The 14259-nt window shown below is 62.1% G+C and overlaps 1 protein-coding gene across 3 annotated transcripts; it reads left to right on the forward strand.

Moving 5' to 3' along the window:
• Positions 1 to 109: 109 nt before the first annotated feature.
• Positions 110 to 9762, forward strand: TPRA1 (transmembrane protein adipocyte associated 1). 3 transcript variants are annotated; one of them, XM_059940537.1, is made up of 12 exons: positions 110 to 368; positions 4013 to 4203; positions 4803 to 4932; positions 5099 to 5231; positions 6430 to 6516; positions 6604 to 6676; positions 6787 to 6866; positions 7318 to 7428; positions 7529 to 7589; positions 7743 to 7845; positions 7927 to 8007; positions 9377 to 9762. In XM_059940537.1, exons 3-12 carry the CDS (start codon positions 4820 to 4822, stop codon positions 9618 to 9620), a joined length of 1086 nt encoding a protein of 361 aa, XP_059796520.1. In that variant the 5' UTR covers positions 110 to 368; positions 4013 to 4203; positions 4803 to 4819; the 3' UTR covers positions 9621 to 9762. The 3 variants fall into 3 exon arrangements, with proteins under 3 accessions (XP_059796520.1, XP_059796519.1, XP_059796521.1); XM_059940536.1 differs by lacking the exon at positions 4013 to 4203; XM_059940538.1 differs by lacking the exons at positions 110 to 368; positions 4013 to 4203 and adding an exon at positions 4361 to 4662.
• The last annotated feature ends 4497 nt before the right edge of the window (positions 9763 to 14259 follow it).

Genomic DNA, 14259 nt, shown 5'->3' on the forward strand with positions numbered 1-14259 from the left:
GGTTGGCGGGCCGCCCCGCCCCCTAGGAATCTGATTGGCTCCTCCCGCTACGTGCGCCCTCTTTTCTGCGTAACTCCATTCCTATAAGCTGCTGCGGACTGGGGGCGGGCCTGCGTGCCGCAAGTAGGGACGGTGGCTGTTTTGCAGTTTCGGCGGAACGAAAAGGACGCGCCAGCCTTCCGGGTCACTGCTGTCGGGAGGGCCGCGCGGTGTCGGGCCCGACGGCGTCTCCCTACCCGCTCGCCCAGTCTGCGGGAGACGGCCGCCCGCGCCTCTTGTGCGACGCTCCCCGGCCCGAGCGCCGGAGGCCGAGTCCCGCGGCCTTGCGGGGTCCGCGGCCGGCGGCGAATGGGCGGCCGGGGCCTCAGGTAAGGAGGGGACCCCACTCCTGCCCCAGCTGCGGGAACCGATCCCGGCGGCCCCCGTCCCGCCTGCCGCTCCTGCCGCCGGGAGCGACCCTCCCGCCCAGAGGCAGGCTGGGGGCGCAGAGGGCCGGCGTTCTGGGTCCCCGGGGAGGCCGGGATTGCGGACCCTGCGATCCAGGTTGTGCGGGAAGACGTCCCTGCGAGTGGCCGAGTCCCACCTCCGGCTCCCTGGGCCCGAGAGGTCGGGGGTCCACTGGACAGGGAGCGAGGAGTGACCTGCCCTCACGCTGCAGTAGGGACGGGGCCTAGGGCCTCCCAGACGGTCCTCCCACTACCCAGAAGGGCTGAGCCGCACTCTGCTGGATATTCATCTGTCCACTAACAACGTTTGTTGTCCTGGGGGGCTGGGTCATGAGATGCCTGGGCTGGACAACCCACAAACACACAGCGAGGGCCGCTTCAGACAAACAGAGGAAGTCAGGGAGGGCTCCTCAGAGGAGGTGGCCCGAATGGTGAGCCGCAGCTGGGAAAGAGCACGCACAGGGGCCCTGAGGTAGGAACAGCACAGCAGCTTGGAGAACAGGCTGAAAGACAGGCTGCAGAGTGGAAGGGAATCGTCACGGCAGTTGGCAGGGGTGAGGCCAGGTTGGACCTTGAAGGCCCAGGGCTGTCCTTCCTCCTGGGGGCTCCTGGCAGGGTCCACCTCCCCCCTCCCGAAGGCTGAAGGATTAGGGGGTTGGCCTCTGTCCTGTGGAGTCTTCCTCACCCTGTTTCGGTTCCAGGGTTTTAAGGCTCATCAACCAGCTCCGGTCGGAAGCCCTGAGGGGCGTTTAAGCAGCAGCCTCTCTGCTCAGGGTTTTGTTTGCCCCAGGGTTTCCCATCCAGTAGCTCTGGGTGGTCAGTCCCACTACACAGATGAGAGATGGGAAAGCGGAGGCCCACAGAGGGTAAGGTCCTTCTGGTCCAGGGTCTCACAGCAGGTCCAGCTCGCAGGACCCTAGCCAGTTGGCATCCTGCCCACAGAGGAAGGGAGGGAGGGAGGTGGGTGGGAAGAGGCCTCCGGAATGTTAATGAGGTCAGGAGAGTCCTTCCCAGGTGGAAGAAACGTCCCAGATTCCCCGGTCCTGAGAGGCCAGGGGTTGCCCCAGAGCACTTGGCATCCCAGGAACTCCCCCTCTGAGAATTCCCTTCCCCATCCCTCTGGTCTGGTTTCACCCCTCCCTCCCCTGCCCTCAGCCAGCCTTCCCACCATCCCCTCTTTCCTGAGCCTGCACACCCCTTACTTTGCCACTACCTGGGCTTCTGCCAGCAAGGCCAGGAGCTCACTTGTGGTGGGGAGAGGGGAATACAGGCCACAGGCTGACCCGTCTCAGCCTCTTTCCCCTTTGTGTGATGGGATGTTAGCAGTCACCTCTCTTGGAGGCTGGTGTGGTGGCTCAGCAGGTGACCCCGTGGAAAGCCTCAACTGCACACAGGCAGGGAAGGGTGCATTGTCATTTTTATCACGGCTTCAGTTATTTTGTGAGCTTTGACACATAGTGGCAATTCTGGTGTGGCTCAAGTGTGGTTCTGGGGCCAACAGAGCAGCAGTGCCAGCTGGGAGGGTGTTAGAGATGCACACTCTCAGCCCCCAGACCTGCCTGACCCGAATCTGCTTGTTACCAACACTCCACTCTGGATCAAACCCGGCTGCAGGTGGAGAGACCAAGGCCCCAGGAGGGGCCCCTGGCAAGTTGCCGGTTGGGGGCCTGGGCTCTGGAGACAGACAGTCTGGGCTGTCCAGCTCCATGCAGGGGGTGACAGAAGTACCTCCCTGGAGGGTGGCAGGGCTCCGTGAGCCTTCTCTGCAGTTATTACAGAGCTAGCAGGGCTTGGTAGAGGAGGCTTAGCTGACGCTCTCCTTCCTCACCTCAGACTCCATACCAAGTGGCGCTTGGACCCGTGAACCAGATCCTTCCCCGCTGCACGTCCCCCAGCCCCTCCTCCGGGAAGAAAAGCAGCAGTTACCTTTCTGTGTGTGACCTTTTGTAGACATTCACTTCTCTGGTCTTGCTTGATCCTTACAGCAGCCTTGTTGGGGGGGGGTGTTATTGTCCTGTGACACCCAGAGAGGAGAAAGACTCCCCCAAGGTCACGAAGAAAGAACCTGGCAGAGCCAGAAGCACAACCAAGGTCTACCCAACTCCAAGTCAAACAGGCCTACACAGGAAAGGGAATTTGTTGGATTTTGTAACTGAAAAGTCCGGCCTAGGAGTGCGGGTATCTAGCTTCAGGTGTGGCTGGATCCAGGGGCTCCCGCAAGGCGCTATCTCCAGGATCTATTTCCATCAGTCTTTCACCTCTGTGTTGGCTTTCTTTCCACGTGGGACTCCAATGTGCACATTCCCTGGAGTTGTGGAGGGGTGGAGTCAACAGTACCTAAACCCTGTGGATGGGGACTGGGGTACTGAGGTGCCCCCATAGGAAAATGGGGTGCTGGACAAGCAAGGCCAAGAGAAGCCCTCTGACCGCCCCCCCTCCCGACTCTATCCGGCCCTCCTGCTTCTGTCCCCATTCATCCCCACGGGCTTCTCTCTGCCGTGTGGGGTCCCTGCAGGACATCAGGCAGCCCTGGACCCCGACCCTGTGTCACATGGGCACCCTGCGCCCTGCTCAGGTGCCCCGCGCTGCGCCACACCACCCCCACTCCGAAACCTCTGGCTTACAGCAACCGAGGCTCAGCTTCTGGCGCTGGCAAGGGGCCCCTGTCCTGAACGCAGGGCATCAAGGAGGGTCCTGCAACGGCGGGGCACCTTGTTAGCAAGGCAGAGGGGCAGTGTCATGGGGACACTGGGCTGGGCTCCCCGAGGCTCGGGCCAGAGCCTCGGCCTCAGCCTGCCCTGCCCTCTTCCCTCACCCCAACGTGCGTCTGTCTGCGGGTCTTGCTGGCCAGCCCTCCCAAAGGGATCCCAGATCCCTCCACTCCCCCCCGCTGCCCCCGCCGGTCGAGCCACTGCCCTCGCCGGCCTGGCCGGGCACTCCTCGGTCTCCCTGCCCCTCCACGGCAACCTCTCCACGTGGGAGCGGGGCCGCGTCGCCCGCCTTCCTACACCCTCCTGTTGCATTTGACGTGAGCTCACGGTGCCGGTGATCCCGGCTGACTTGGCCCCTACCCTTCCTCCTCTCTCTTCCAGCCTGATCTTTGCCCTTTGAACAGGCCAAGACTGTGTGTTCTTCTTAGCACTTACCTCTAGGAGAAGTCTGCTTTTTAAGTACGGGTGTTTGTGCTGGCTGTCGGCCTCCGCTCTGAGAATGAAGGCCCCAAGAGGGCAGGTGTGTCCTGGCACCTGGACCCGCCGGGTCATAGCAGGTGCTTGGCCATGTCAGCACCGGTGGAAGGGTGCAGAGCACGGGAACAGGGAGGAAACCAGCTTCTTTCCTTGGACCTACTGTGTCAGGCACACGTTCTCCCCTGTGATACCTCCCGTCCTTGGTGTATCCTCAGGCTGCCAGTGGGGACGCCATCCCAGAGCCGGTGGGTGGCCTGTGGGAGAGGAGGATGGGGATTCTGAGCCCTGCGTCTCGGCCCTCCCGCTTCGGAATCCCCCCGCTTTCGGCAGAGCAGCGCTCGCGTTCCACAGCTTGGCCCGTGGGGTGCTGTCCTGCAGGCCTGCTGTCCAGGGGCGTGAGCGCAGCACGAGCACGGGATCCTGTTGCTTCGCTGCAAACCCTGCGGGAAGTGTCCTAGGCTGCTCCTTGCTCAACGGGAGACCTGCGCTCTCAGCATAAACGATTCATCTTTTCCATTTTTTAAAATCTACTGAAGCGTAACCCATACGGAAAATCACTCGGATCACAGGTGCGTGGCTCCGTGAACCGCGACACTGGAGCACGCCAGCGTGCCCGCCACCGGCTCGTGTCTCCAGGGCTGGCCCCGCGCCCTCGGCCCTCCACAGGGCGCCCCTCCTGGTGCCCGTGTAGGGTCAGGCCACGTGCCTACAGCTGGCCGGGCTCCGCTCGGCGCCCAGCTGCCAGGCCCTCCGTGTCACCACAGGGCAGGAGTCACTCTCGTTTCCGGGCGGCGTTCCACCGGTCACGCGGACGCCCCGCTGACGTGTCAGTTCTGCTGACGGGGGCACTTGGGCTGCTCCCGCCTGGGGCTGTCGCGAATGGCCCAGAAATGGGGGCGCCGGGTCAGGGGCCCAGTCTGTTCAGTCATCGTTTTAAACGCTGGCATCTGTCACGTCCCGCTGCCCAGGCCCATGTGCTCCCTGCGACGCGCTGCTGCTGCTGTCCGGTCCCTGACACAGAGCTGACAGTGAGGACTGGCCCGTCGGGGGCCGGGTTGCGACCTGGGCGGGAGGGAGCGCCACACCTGTCCCCCACCTGCCGGCTCCCACCAGAGGCCCAGGGCTGCACAGCCCCTGTGCTGCTCACGTGGTGGCTCTTACCCCCCAGGGCCGGCTGCTGGCGGGATGGACACCCCAGAGGAGGAGATCTGGGCCAGCGGGCCCCCGCCCCCGGCGCCCAACATCAGTGTGCCGCACCGCTGCCTGCTGCTTCTCTACGAGGACATCGGCACCTCTAGGTGAGGCAGGCACAGTCCTGCCGGGCTGCGTGACAGGGGGTTTCCGGGGTTGGGTGTGTGTGTGTGTGTGTGTGTGTGTGTGTGTGTGTGTGTGTGTGTTTGAGAGAGACGGGTGGGCTGCAGACAAAACCCCACCAGTGAGCCGCCTCCTGTACCCACCTGCTAGGGTCCGGTACTGGGACCTCTTGCTGCTCGTCCCCAACGTGCTCTTCTTCATCTTCCTGCTCTGGAAGCTTCCATTTGCTCGGGCCAAGATTCGAGTCACCTCCAGCCCCATTTTTATCACCTTCTATATCCTGGTGAGTTCATTCCAGTTGGTGACAGAAAACCCAACTCCAACTGGCTTAAGCTGTCTTTGTAATGAAAAACCAGCTTCAGGTATGGCTGGATCCAGGGGATTAACGGATGTCATCGGGACTCTGTCTCTCTCTCTCTCTCTCTCTCTCTGCATCTTTGCTCTCCTCTGGCATCATCGCAGATGAGTTCTCCCCATAAGGTATCAGAGGTAGCCAAGAGCAGCTCTGAGCTAACCTCCCTGCCAACTCCAGCAGAAGGATATCTTTCCTGATGCTGCAGTGTTGACCTGGAATTCCCTCTGAGTGGCCCACCTTGGAACCCCTGTTCATCCCTGAGCCAGACTCTGTGACTAACAGGGAAAGGGACACTTTGGAGCTGGGACGGTGGGGTCAGCTCAGCCAGACCGTATGGACTGAGGAGGGTGGTGGTCCCAGGAAGAAAACTGGGGAATGGTTACTAGAGGGAAGGGGAATGGATGCTGGGCTGGGGAAAAAAGCCCACTGCATTCTGAACCCCAGCTCTGCTGAATGACCTTGGGCCAACGACTTGGCCTCTCTGGGCCCCAGTGCCCTCCTACACGATGTGACGTGGAGCTGCTTCAGTCTGTGGTGCTCCCGTGAGCACCCAGTGAGACTGCGCAGAGCTCCAGCCCCGTGGGGGCCTGGCACACAGTGGGCACGCGGCCCTGAATGGTGTCAGCCTCCCTGAGATTGGACACGGTTTTCAAGGCACAAAGGACAGAGTGTACGAATCTGGGCTCTTTTGTTCATATGTATCAGAAAACTGAACTTAAGCTCACAGAAGCCCGGGGGGGAGTGGGGCGGGGTAGTATTGACTGAGAAACTGACAGTCCCAGCTGGATCCCAGGGTGCTGTCTCCCTGTATTTCGTAGATGAGGTGCAGCACAGACAAGTCCCAGAGGCAGCGAGCGGCAGGTCTGGGATTAGAACCCGGCAGGCTGGCTGCACCACGTCACCCTAACAAGCCTTCCCAGGCTGTCAGCGTAGCCAGGAAACCAGGGCCCAGAGGGGAGGGCCAGGCCTCCCTGCTTCCCACCCAGGCGGCTCGTTTAGTGTGGAATCCTTCCATTCTTGAGGAATTGAGGGCTCCTGCAGACGTGGGGTGTGGGGTGCAGGCCCTGCGATTCCCGGAGCTCTTGTCCCCCAACGCCAACCCCCCAACCCCTCTCTCGCTCACCAGGTGTTCGTGGTGGCGCTGGTGGGCATCGCCCGGGCCGTGGTGTCCATGACGGTCAGCACCTCAGATGCTGCGACTGTCGCTGATAAGGTGGGGCTGGGCCTGCTGGCAGGGCTGCCGGGCACTGGGAGGGGGCACGCGGCCCCCAGGCTGACGCTCTGCCCACTCTGTGTCCAGATCCTGTGGGAGATGACCCGCTTCTTCCTGCTGGCCATCGAGCTGAGCGTGGTCATCCTGGGCCTCGCCTTTGGTGCGTCTGCTGCTGCGGCCAGGGCTCCCCTGCCCCTCCCTGGCTAGGGGCCGACCCCACCGTGGTTCCCGAGGCTGGCGCCCGCTGACTGACCAGCACATTTCTTCCAGGTCACCTGGAGAGCAAGTCGAGCATCAAGCGGGTGCTGGCCATCACCACGGTGCTGGCCCTGGCCTACTCCGTCACCCAGGTGAGGTGGGGGAGGGCAGCCCCGGGGGTCAGCGGGGCTGGGCATCCACTGCCTCCGGGCCCTGGGTCAGAGTTGAGTGTGCAGGGGCTCAAACTTTAAATGCAGCTAAGGAATCACCTGGGCGGCTGGTTAACAAGGCAGGTTCTGGGCCTCTCCAGTTCCGATCCAGTAGGTTGAACCTACCGTTTCAACAAGCAGTCCAGGTAGGGGGAGTGCAAGTCTGTAGATCCCACTGAGACCCGTGCACCAGAGACCCCTTTTTTACCCCGGGGGCTGCCCCTCCCCGGGCCTGTTCTGAGGGCTGGAGCTGGGGGGCAGGGCGTGGCCAGAGAGCTGGCTAGAGCAGGGGACTGAGCGCCAGGCAGAGCGGGGCTTGGTGTGGTGGGGAGCCCAGGGACAGGGCGTTCCAGGTACAGGAGCCCCTGAGACCCTCTCCTGCCCGCCGCTGCAGGGCACGCTGGAGATCCTGTACCCGGATGCCCACCTCTCGGCTGAGGACTTCAACATCTACGGGCACGGGGGTCGCCAGTTCTGGCTGGTCAGCTCCTGCTTCTTCTTCCTGGTGAGTTGGGGGCTGGCCGGAGCCTCGGGCACGGCCTGCTAGCGGGCTCAGCACTGGGCGGGAGCTCCCTGCGTCCTGGTCAGCGCCAATGTCTCCGCAGGTCTACTCTCTGGTGGTCGTGCTCCCCAAGACCCCGCTGAAGGAGCGCATCTCCCTGCCCTGTGAGCGCCTGGGGACGGGGCTGGGCGCGGGGTGCGCTGTTGGCCTTGCGGTGGCCTGGAGCGGACAGCTGGGCCACCTGGGTGGGTGGGAGGCAGGGAGCCGGTCCGGTCCCGACATGTGGGCAGGACCTCACGCGCGTCCCCCCCCCGCAGCACGGAGGAGCTTCTACGTGTACTCGGGCATCCTGGCGCTGCTCAACCTGCTGCAGGGGCTGGGGAGCGCGCTGCTGTGCGCGGATGTCATCGAGGGGCTCTGGTAAGCGGCCGGGGGCGGCCGGGAGGGGGCGGGGGCCCGCCGGGTTGCTCCGCCGCAGCCCTGACCCGCCCCTCCCCCCAGCTGCGTGGATGCCACCACCTTCCTCTACTTCAGCTTCTTCGCGCCCCTCATCTACGTGGCCTTCCTGCGGGGCTTCTTCGGGTGAGTCCTCCAGCGGGGACTGCAGGGAGGGGGACTGGGGGGCGGGGTTCCAGGTCGAGCTCTGGGCTTGGCCGCCCCCAGCTTCCAGGCCGCGGGCGCCCCCGCGTGGCCGCCGTCGGGATCACGCCTTCTGCCTCTTGCGCATGCGCAGCTGCCACTGCAGCATCCCAGGCTCCGGGCTCGGGGCTGGGGGGCAGCTCAGGCTGGGACCGGAGCTTGAGAAGGCGGACAGGGTGCATGTGTGTACACGCATGTGCGTGCGGATATACATGCACACACGGGCGCGCACACATATGCATGCGCCCCTATAAATATACACATACACACATGTATACAGATGTATACGTGTGTAAGCTGCATATGCACACAAACATGTACACATATATATATTTATATGCACATACATATATACACATGTACACACAGGCACATGCATGCATATACCACAGCCATACAGGCACGCATAGGTTCACATAGATATATATAAATACAGACACACACATTATGCACACAACACACAAAGACATACGCACTTTTCCCACGAGAGAGACAGGCCATGCCTGCTGATCTGCACTGTGTTTTTCATTTAAGGATAGATCAGCTCATTCCTCAGCACCTGCTGTAGCCGCAGACACAACAGGGAACAAAGCAGACAAACCCCTGAGCTCACGGAGCTTGTGTTCCATCTGGGGGCAGCTGGAGTGGGGAGCAGTGTTGGGGGGAGTCCAGTGTGTCTGAGCGTGGGGTGGGGTGCACTCTTGTGAGGCACTCTTGTGACTCGGACGTGGCGGAAGCAGGCGTTCTGCCCCCAGCCCCCGCTGCCCTACCTGCCAGGTCTGAGGGTGGGCTGCAGGGGTGCCTCAGCGCTGGGGCGAGAAGGACTAGATCGGATCCCAGCCCTGATGTGCGTGACCTCGCACACGATTTATCTCCCTGGCCTCAGGCTCCTTTTTGTAAACGGGGAGTGACGCTTTCTCCCTGGACAGTTACCCAGAGGACTGAGGACGGGCGGGCACCTGGTGGGCAGTAGTGAGTGCTGCGGGGCAGGGGTCTGGGCCCGTGTCTGCCCCGCACTGTGGGCAGGTGCTGTTTAAGGCCCATCATTTCCCCAGTCGAAGTCCTTCCACCCATTTTATGGTGAGAAAGCAGGCGCTCGCCAGGCTCACACGCCAGCAGCAGGAGGGCCGGTTTTAATACCGGTGTCCCAGCCGACTCCAACATCAAAGCAAGGAAGGGGACCTCGCGGGGTGGGTGTTAGGGGGCCGTCAGCACGTTTCTTGCCATGTCTGATGCCTCGTTGCCCAGCCCCAGCGAGGAAGGCCTTTGCTGACCCACGGTGGGGCTCCCCTGCCTCTCCCCTCCCCTCCAGCTCGGAGCCCAAGATCCTCTTCTCCTACAAATGCCAAGTGGACGAGCCCGAGGAGCCGGACGTGCACCTGCCCCAGCCCTGTGCGGTGGCCCGGCGGGAGGGCCTGGGGGCAGCGGTGGCCGCCAGCACGCGGCTCGACTCGGCCGGGGGGACGGCCTACCTGGGCGATGTGGCTTCCATGCCTTGCCACACGGGCAGCATCGACAGCACTGACAGTGAGCGCTGGAAGGCCATCAACGGCTAGCCTGCGCCCCCAGGGCTGGAATGAGCGTCGTCATCCTCCGCCCCCCCCCCACCCCGCGCCCCCCAAAGCCCGCTCTGGCGGATGGGCTGAAGCGTGTATATTTTCTGGATCTGTTTTCTAATAAAAAGGAAAAGGAGCAGAACGTGTTGCCGTGAAGGCTGTGCGGGGGTACCGGGGCCGCGGCGCCCCTCTGCACGGGGAGCCCGGCGCACCTGCTCTGAGGCCCCGTCGGAGCGGAGGGGACGGCCGTGGAAAGAACCGCGGGTCCTGTGCGCTGTCCTGTCTGCCCCTCACGCTCTGTCATCCCGGGCAGCACTTCCCCTCGTGCAGCTTCTGTTTCCCCATCTGTGAAATGGGGATAAGAAGGCCTGTCTCGCAGGGGTGTTTGTAAGGATTAGCAGAGAGCAAGCGTGGCTGGCTGGCACGTGGTGGTGGCGCGATGGTGACCACAGGGGTTCTTTTTAGTCGCTAGAATAGTGCTCGGCACATAGTAGGCCCTCGGAAGGTAGGATGCGGGGACTGACGTTCATAGTCATGGACGGGATGAGCCGAGAGTGGGGACAGGTCCGAGTAAAGCCCGGGGCCCTGGGGCGCTGAGGGCCAGGCCGCGCTCCACCTCCACTGTCCACCTCCTTTCTCAGGAGGGCACCGAGGGCACCAGCTCCAACACGGCTCATGACGGTGGGACCAGCGGCCAGGCTCCCCGGATCCAGGGCTGTCAGCGGGCGTGGGCACAGCCAGCGAGCTGGAGTCCGGGGCCCGCGGGGCTGCCAGGGGGCTCCTGCAGGCTCCTCCCAGTGCCCGGCCTGGCTGCCACCCCGCAGCTCGCACAGAAGCCTGTTAGGTGGGGAGGGCAGCCAGCGGGGCATTCCGAGCCGGGCAGGTGTGGGGGGCCAGACAGGGAGGAACTGATCGTCAGATCCAGAGCTGGGCTCGCCGTCGGCAGCGTTGACGGGCTGCGTCTAAGACGGCGCGGCGGCAGCCTGCGTTGGCTCCGCGTGATGACTCGGTAGAGGGGGCAGCACAGGAGGCCTGGCGCCCGCTGCAGGGCAGCTGGTGGGCCGTGGAGGCTGGGGGGAACCTCCGCTGCTCTGACCCCGTCTCCCTGCCCCACTCCTCAGAAGCACCACAAGGCCGGGGTCTTCCTAACCTTCCAGGAGCACCTGCGTTCACACGCGTGTATGCACGTTACCCCTAGTTTGGGAGCGTGAATGTCTGTAGCTCGTTTCCCAGGCTAACACCTGGTCTTGAGCTCGTTCCACGTCAGGTGGGAGAGCTGCGAACGGTCTGGATACGTGGCAATTGATTTACCCAGTCCCCTCGGGAGGGACCTTGGTTCCTAGTATGTTTTGCAACAACAAACAATGCAGCAACCAAAATCCTTACAAATAACTCACACAGGGGGGATTGCTGGAGCACAGCCTTAACTAGTTAGTTAATTAGTCTCGCAGTCTTCCGGCAGAGACTAATTGCTGTCCTCCAGTACATGTTCTCCTTTTCTTCCGCTGTCATAGGATCCCTGATTTGTAGCTGGATACACAGCTGCCTGGAACAAAGACTACATTTTCCAGCCTTCCTTGCAGGTCCTGGCCAGTGGGATGTAAGTGTGTGTGCAACTTCCTTGAAGAGAAAGGATAGGCTCTTCTTTCTTGCAAACTGGGATGTGGTTGTAATGGCTGGAGTTGTAGCAGCCATCTTGAATCATCGGGGGATCTTGGAATGGGAGCCTCTCATGGCAGAGCGACAAGGTAGAAGCAGCCGAGGTCCCCGACACTAGTGCACCCGTAACAGCCCTGGACTTCCTCCTTTGGACGACTTGTTGGATGAGAGAGAGAAGTAAACATCTGTCTTTCGTAAACCACTTTGGATTTTTCTCTCACTCATAATCGAACCTAATCTGAGCCGACACACCCTTCAAAGAGGCTGTACCAGTTTCGACCCCTATGAGCACAGTCTCACCAGCGCCGTGCGCTGTTCAAATTCTCGGTTGTTCCACAAGGCCGTGCTCACGTCTGTTCTGCTGGAACCACACCACGTGTGCTGAGTCTGGGTGGGAACAGACCTCATGCCGAAGAGTGGCCAGGATGTGGGGCGATCTGGATGACGAGTCCACCATATTGGATCCACGTTCCAATCTTACGGCCTCCTGCTGCTCAGCCTGTGGACCTTGACATCATGCCTCTCTGACCCTCGGTTTCCTCATCTGTGACACAGGGCTGCGGGAGACCGGTGGCCACGTGATATTCATTTTCCCTTCCTCAGTAACTGCATCAGGATGTTTTGAGGGTCAGTGAAGCACCAGATAGAAGGTGACATTCCTGCCCCTTTACATTCACTCAAGTGACTAAGTCCCGGTCATTGGGATGTTAGCAGGAGTATGAGACTTTCTTCAGCACGGGCTGCTTAAAGGGAGCTGACTGAGCTCGGAGATGTGCTCCTTTGTCCTCCTGCCTTTCTCCTTCCTGCTTCCTGGAATGCAGATGTGATGACTGACTCCAGCAGCCAGCTTGGATTATGAGGTGACTTTGGGAAGCTAGTCAACAAGGATGGTCAAACAGAAAGACAAAACAAGCCCTGTCCCTAATGACGATGGCACTGCCATACCAGCACACGGCTGCTACACGACAGAACAGAATTCTCATACAGGGGAGAAAGACTATCTTGTTTACGGCAATCCCGATCCTAAGGGAAACACGTGAAAATCCTAATGTGTCCCCCAAGGGGTCACATGAGGGAGACAGGATATTTCCAGGCACCAATTTGTGTCTTTTCCTTCCTGAGCCCACCCTTCTCCCTCCCCGTCAGAGGGAGTTTGGGCCTGGGCTTACTTGCTGAGGGAGCCTGCGGCTGGTGGACGACCTCTGACTTTGTTTCCAGATGCCTTGGGCTACAGAGGCAGCAGGGGCTTGTGGGAAGACACAGGTGGGATTCCCTTCGGAGTGAGGTCCTTCTGTCCCCGAGCACTGGGGACCAGGCACGGGTGAGGCCAGGCTGCAGATAAGCTGGCTCCCCTGTGGGTTTAGGGCACAGAGCGCTCAGCTGCTGCAGAGGGTCCCCCAGCCCGGGTGTGGCTCTGACGCAGTGCAGCTCTGAGACCTGCAGGCCCTGTGGCCAGGAGCACTGGAGGTGACAGGGCGACCCAGGACCGACGGTGTATCTGTCTGCTCGGCTGCTAGAATGGGTTCCATGGACGGGGGCGGGCCTTGAACCACAGACATCTGCTGCTCACAGCTCTAGAGGCCGGACGTCCAAGATCAGGGGTCGGCTTTTCCCAAGGCCTCTGTCCTTGGCGTGCCGGCCGTGTCCTCTGTGCGTGCATGGCCCTGGTGTCCCTGTGCCCACAAGGACACAGTCAGACTGGATTCCGGCCCACCCTGATGGCCCCATTCACATGTAATGACTCCTTCAACGCCCCCGTTTCCACATACAGTCACATCCCGAGGTCCTGTGTTCAGGACCCCACACTGACACAATGCCCCCTTTACGGACGGAGCAGCAGAGGGACAGAGGTCACACGGCCACCAGAGGCGGATGCCATCGGACCCCAGGCCTCCAACCCTGCGCCTGCTGCCCAGACTCGCAGACGCACCTCCCTCAGGGGACGGGCTCCGAGCCTCGTCGCTGGGGCCATCAGAGCAAGGTGAGGGGGCTGTAGCCACTCCAGGCCAGTCTGGGGGGCGGTGCAGAGGACCCCCAGCGGGCTGCCTGGGGGTAAAGGGAGCCCCCGGTGTTCGTGGCAGCGCTGGGTCCGCTCGGCCACGCGGCACCCCAGCCGGCTCCGGGTCCAGCTCCGCTGTTGCTCACCTGTGACCCTGGCGGGCCCCGCGCGGGCGGATCCCCCACGGAACGCGGTGCTGCTGTGCCTCCTCGGCCTCCGTGCGGCCCCCAGGCCCACCCTGTGCAGGGCCTGGCACCGAGCAGCTCCCTTCCAGGCAGGACCTTGCGGGGCGCCGGAGCCGCTGCGGGGAGCAGGCCGCGGAGCAGGAGCTGCGCTGGGCGCCCGAGCGTGGCCAGCGTTTTATTTCTCATATTGTTTGCAGGTGGTGACTCAGCTGAACCACTCAGCAAATCAAGACCCAATCACCACCCACCGTGAAGAGTGTTTAAAGCTGGGCTGCAGTCAAGATCTCGCTAGGCGCTCAGGAGGCCCCGGGACACAGAATCAGTTCCACTTGGCCGGGGTCGAATCGGGAAGGTGGGCCCAATTCCAGGGGAAGATTGGAGAGCGGCCCTGAAGACACGGTCCTCCCTGGGGCCGGGCCTGCCCGGGGCGGGGGCCGAGGGCTGCCCCGAGTTGGTCTGCCTGGCCTGGGTGGTAGCACCCCCCTGGAGTCATCCAACAGCCCCGGTGAGGGTGGCCTTCCGGAACATTCCTGCTCTTCCCCTTAAGATCTGACTCCAAATTCTGGCTCTCGTCATCCTCATAAACACAGGGGGCCCACGGGCGGGAAGAGGTGGGGGAGGAGAGCCAGGGCTGCCACTGTGCCCTGTGCCTGAGGAGCTTCCCACAGGCTGCGCTGAATAACTGCCGTGCGCCCCGCTGGCCGCCGTGCCGCAAGGCAGGCTGAACCTGCAGGCTTTCCTTTTCTTTTCTGAGCTGGTACATGCTGCCCCCAACAGATCAGTGAGAGAGAAAGAA

This window comes from Balaenoptera ricei, chromosome 11 (assembly GCF_028023285.1).
Source record: "Balaenoptera ricei isolate mBalRic1 chromosome 11, mBalRic1.hap2, whole genome shotgun sequence".
Lineage (NCBI taxonomy): Eukaryota > Metazoa > Chordata > Mammalia > Artiodactyla > Balaenopteridae > Balaenoptera > Balaenoptera ricei.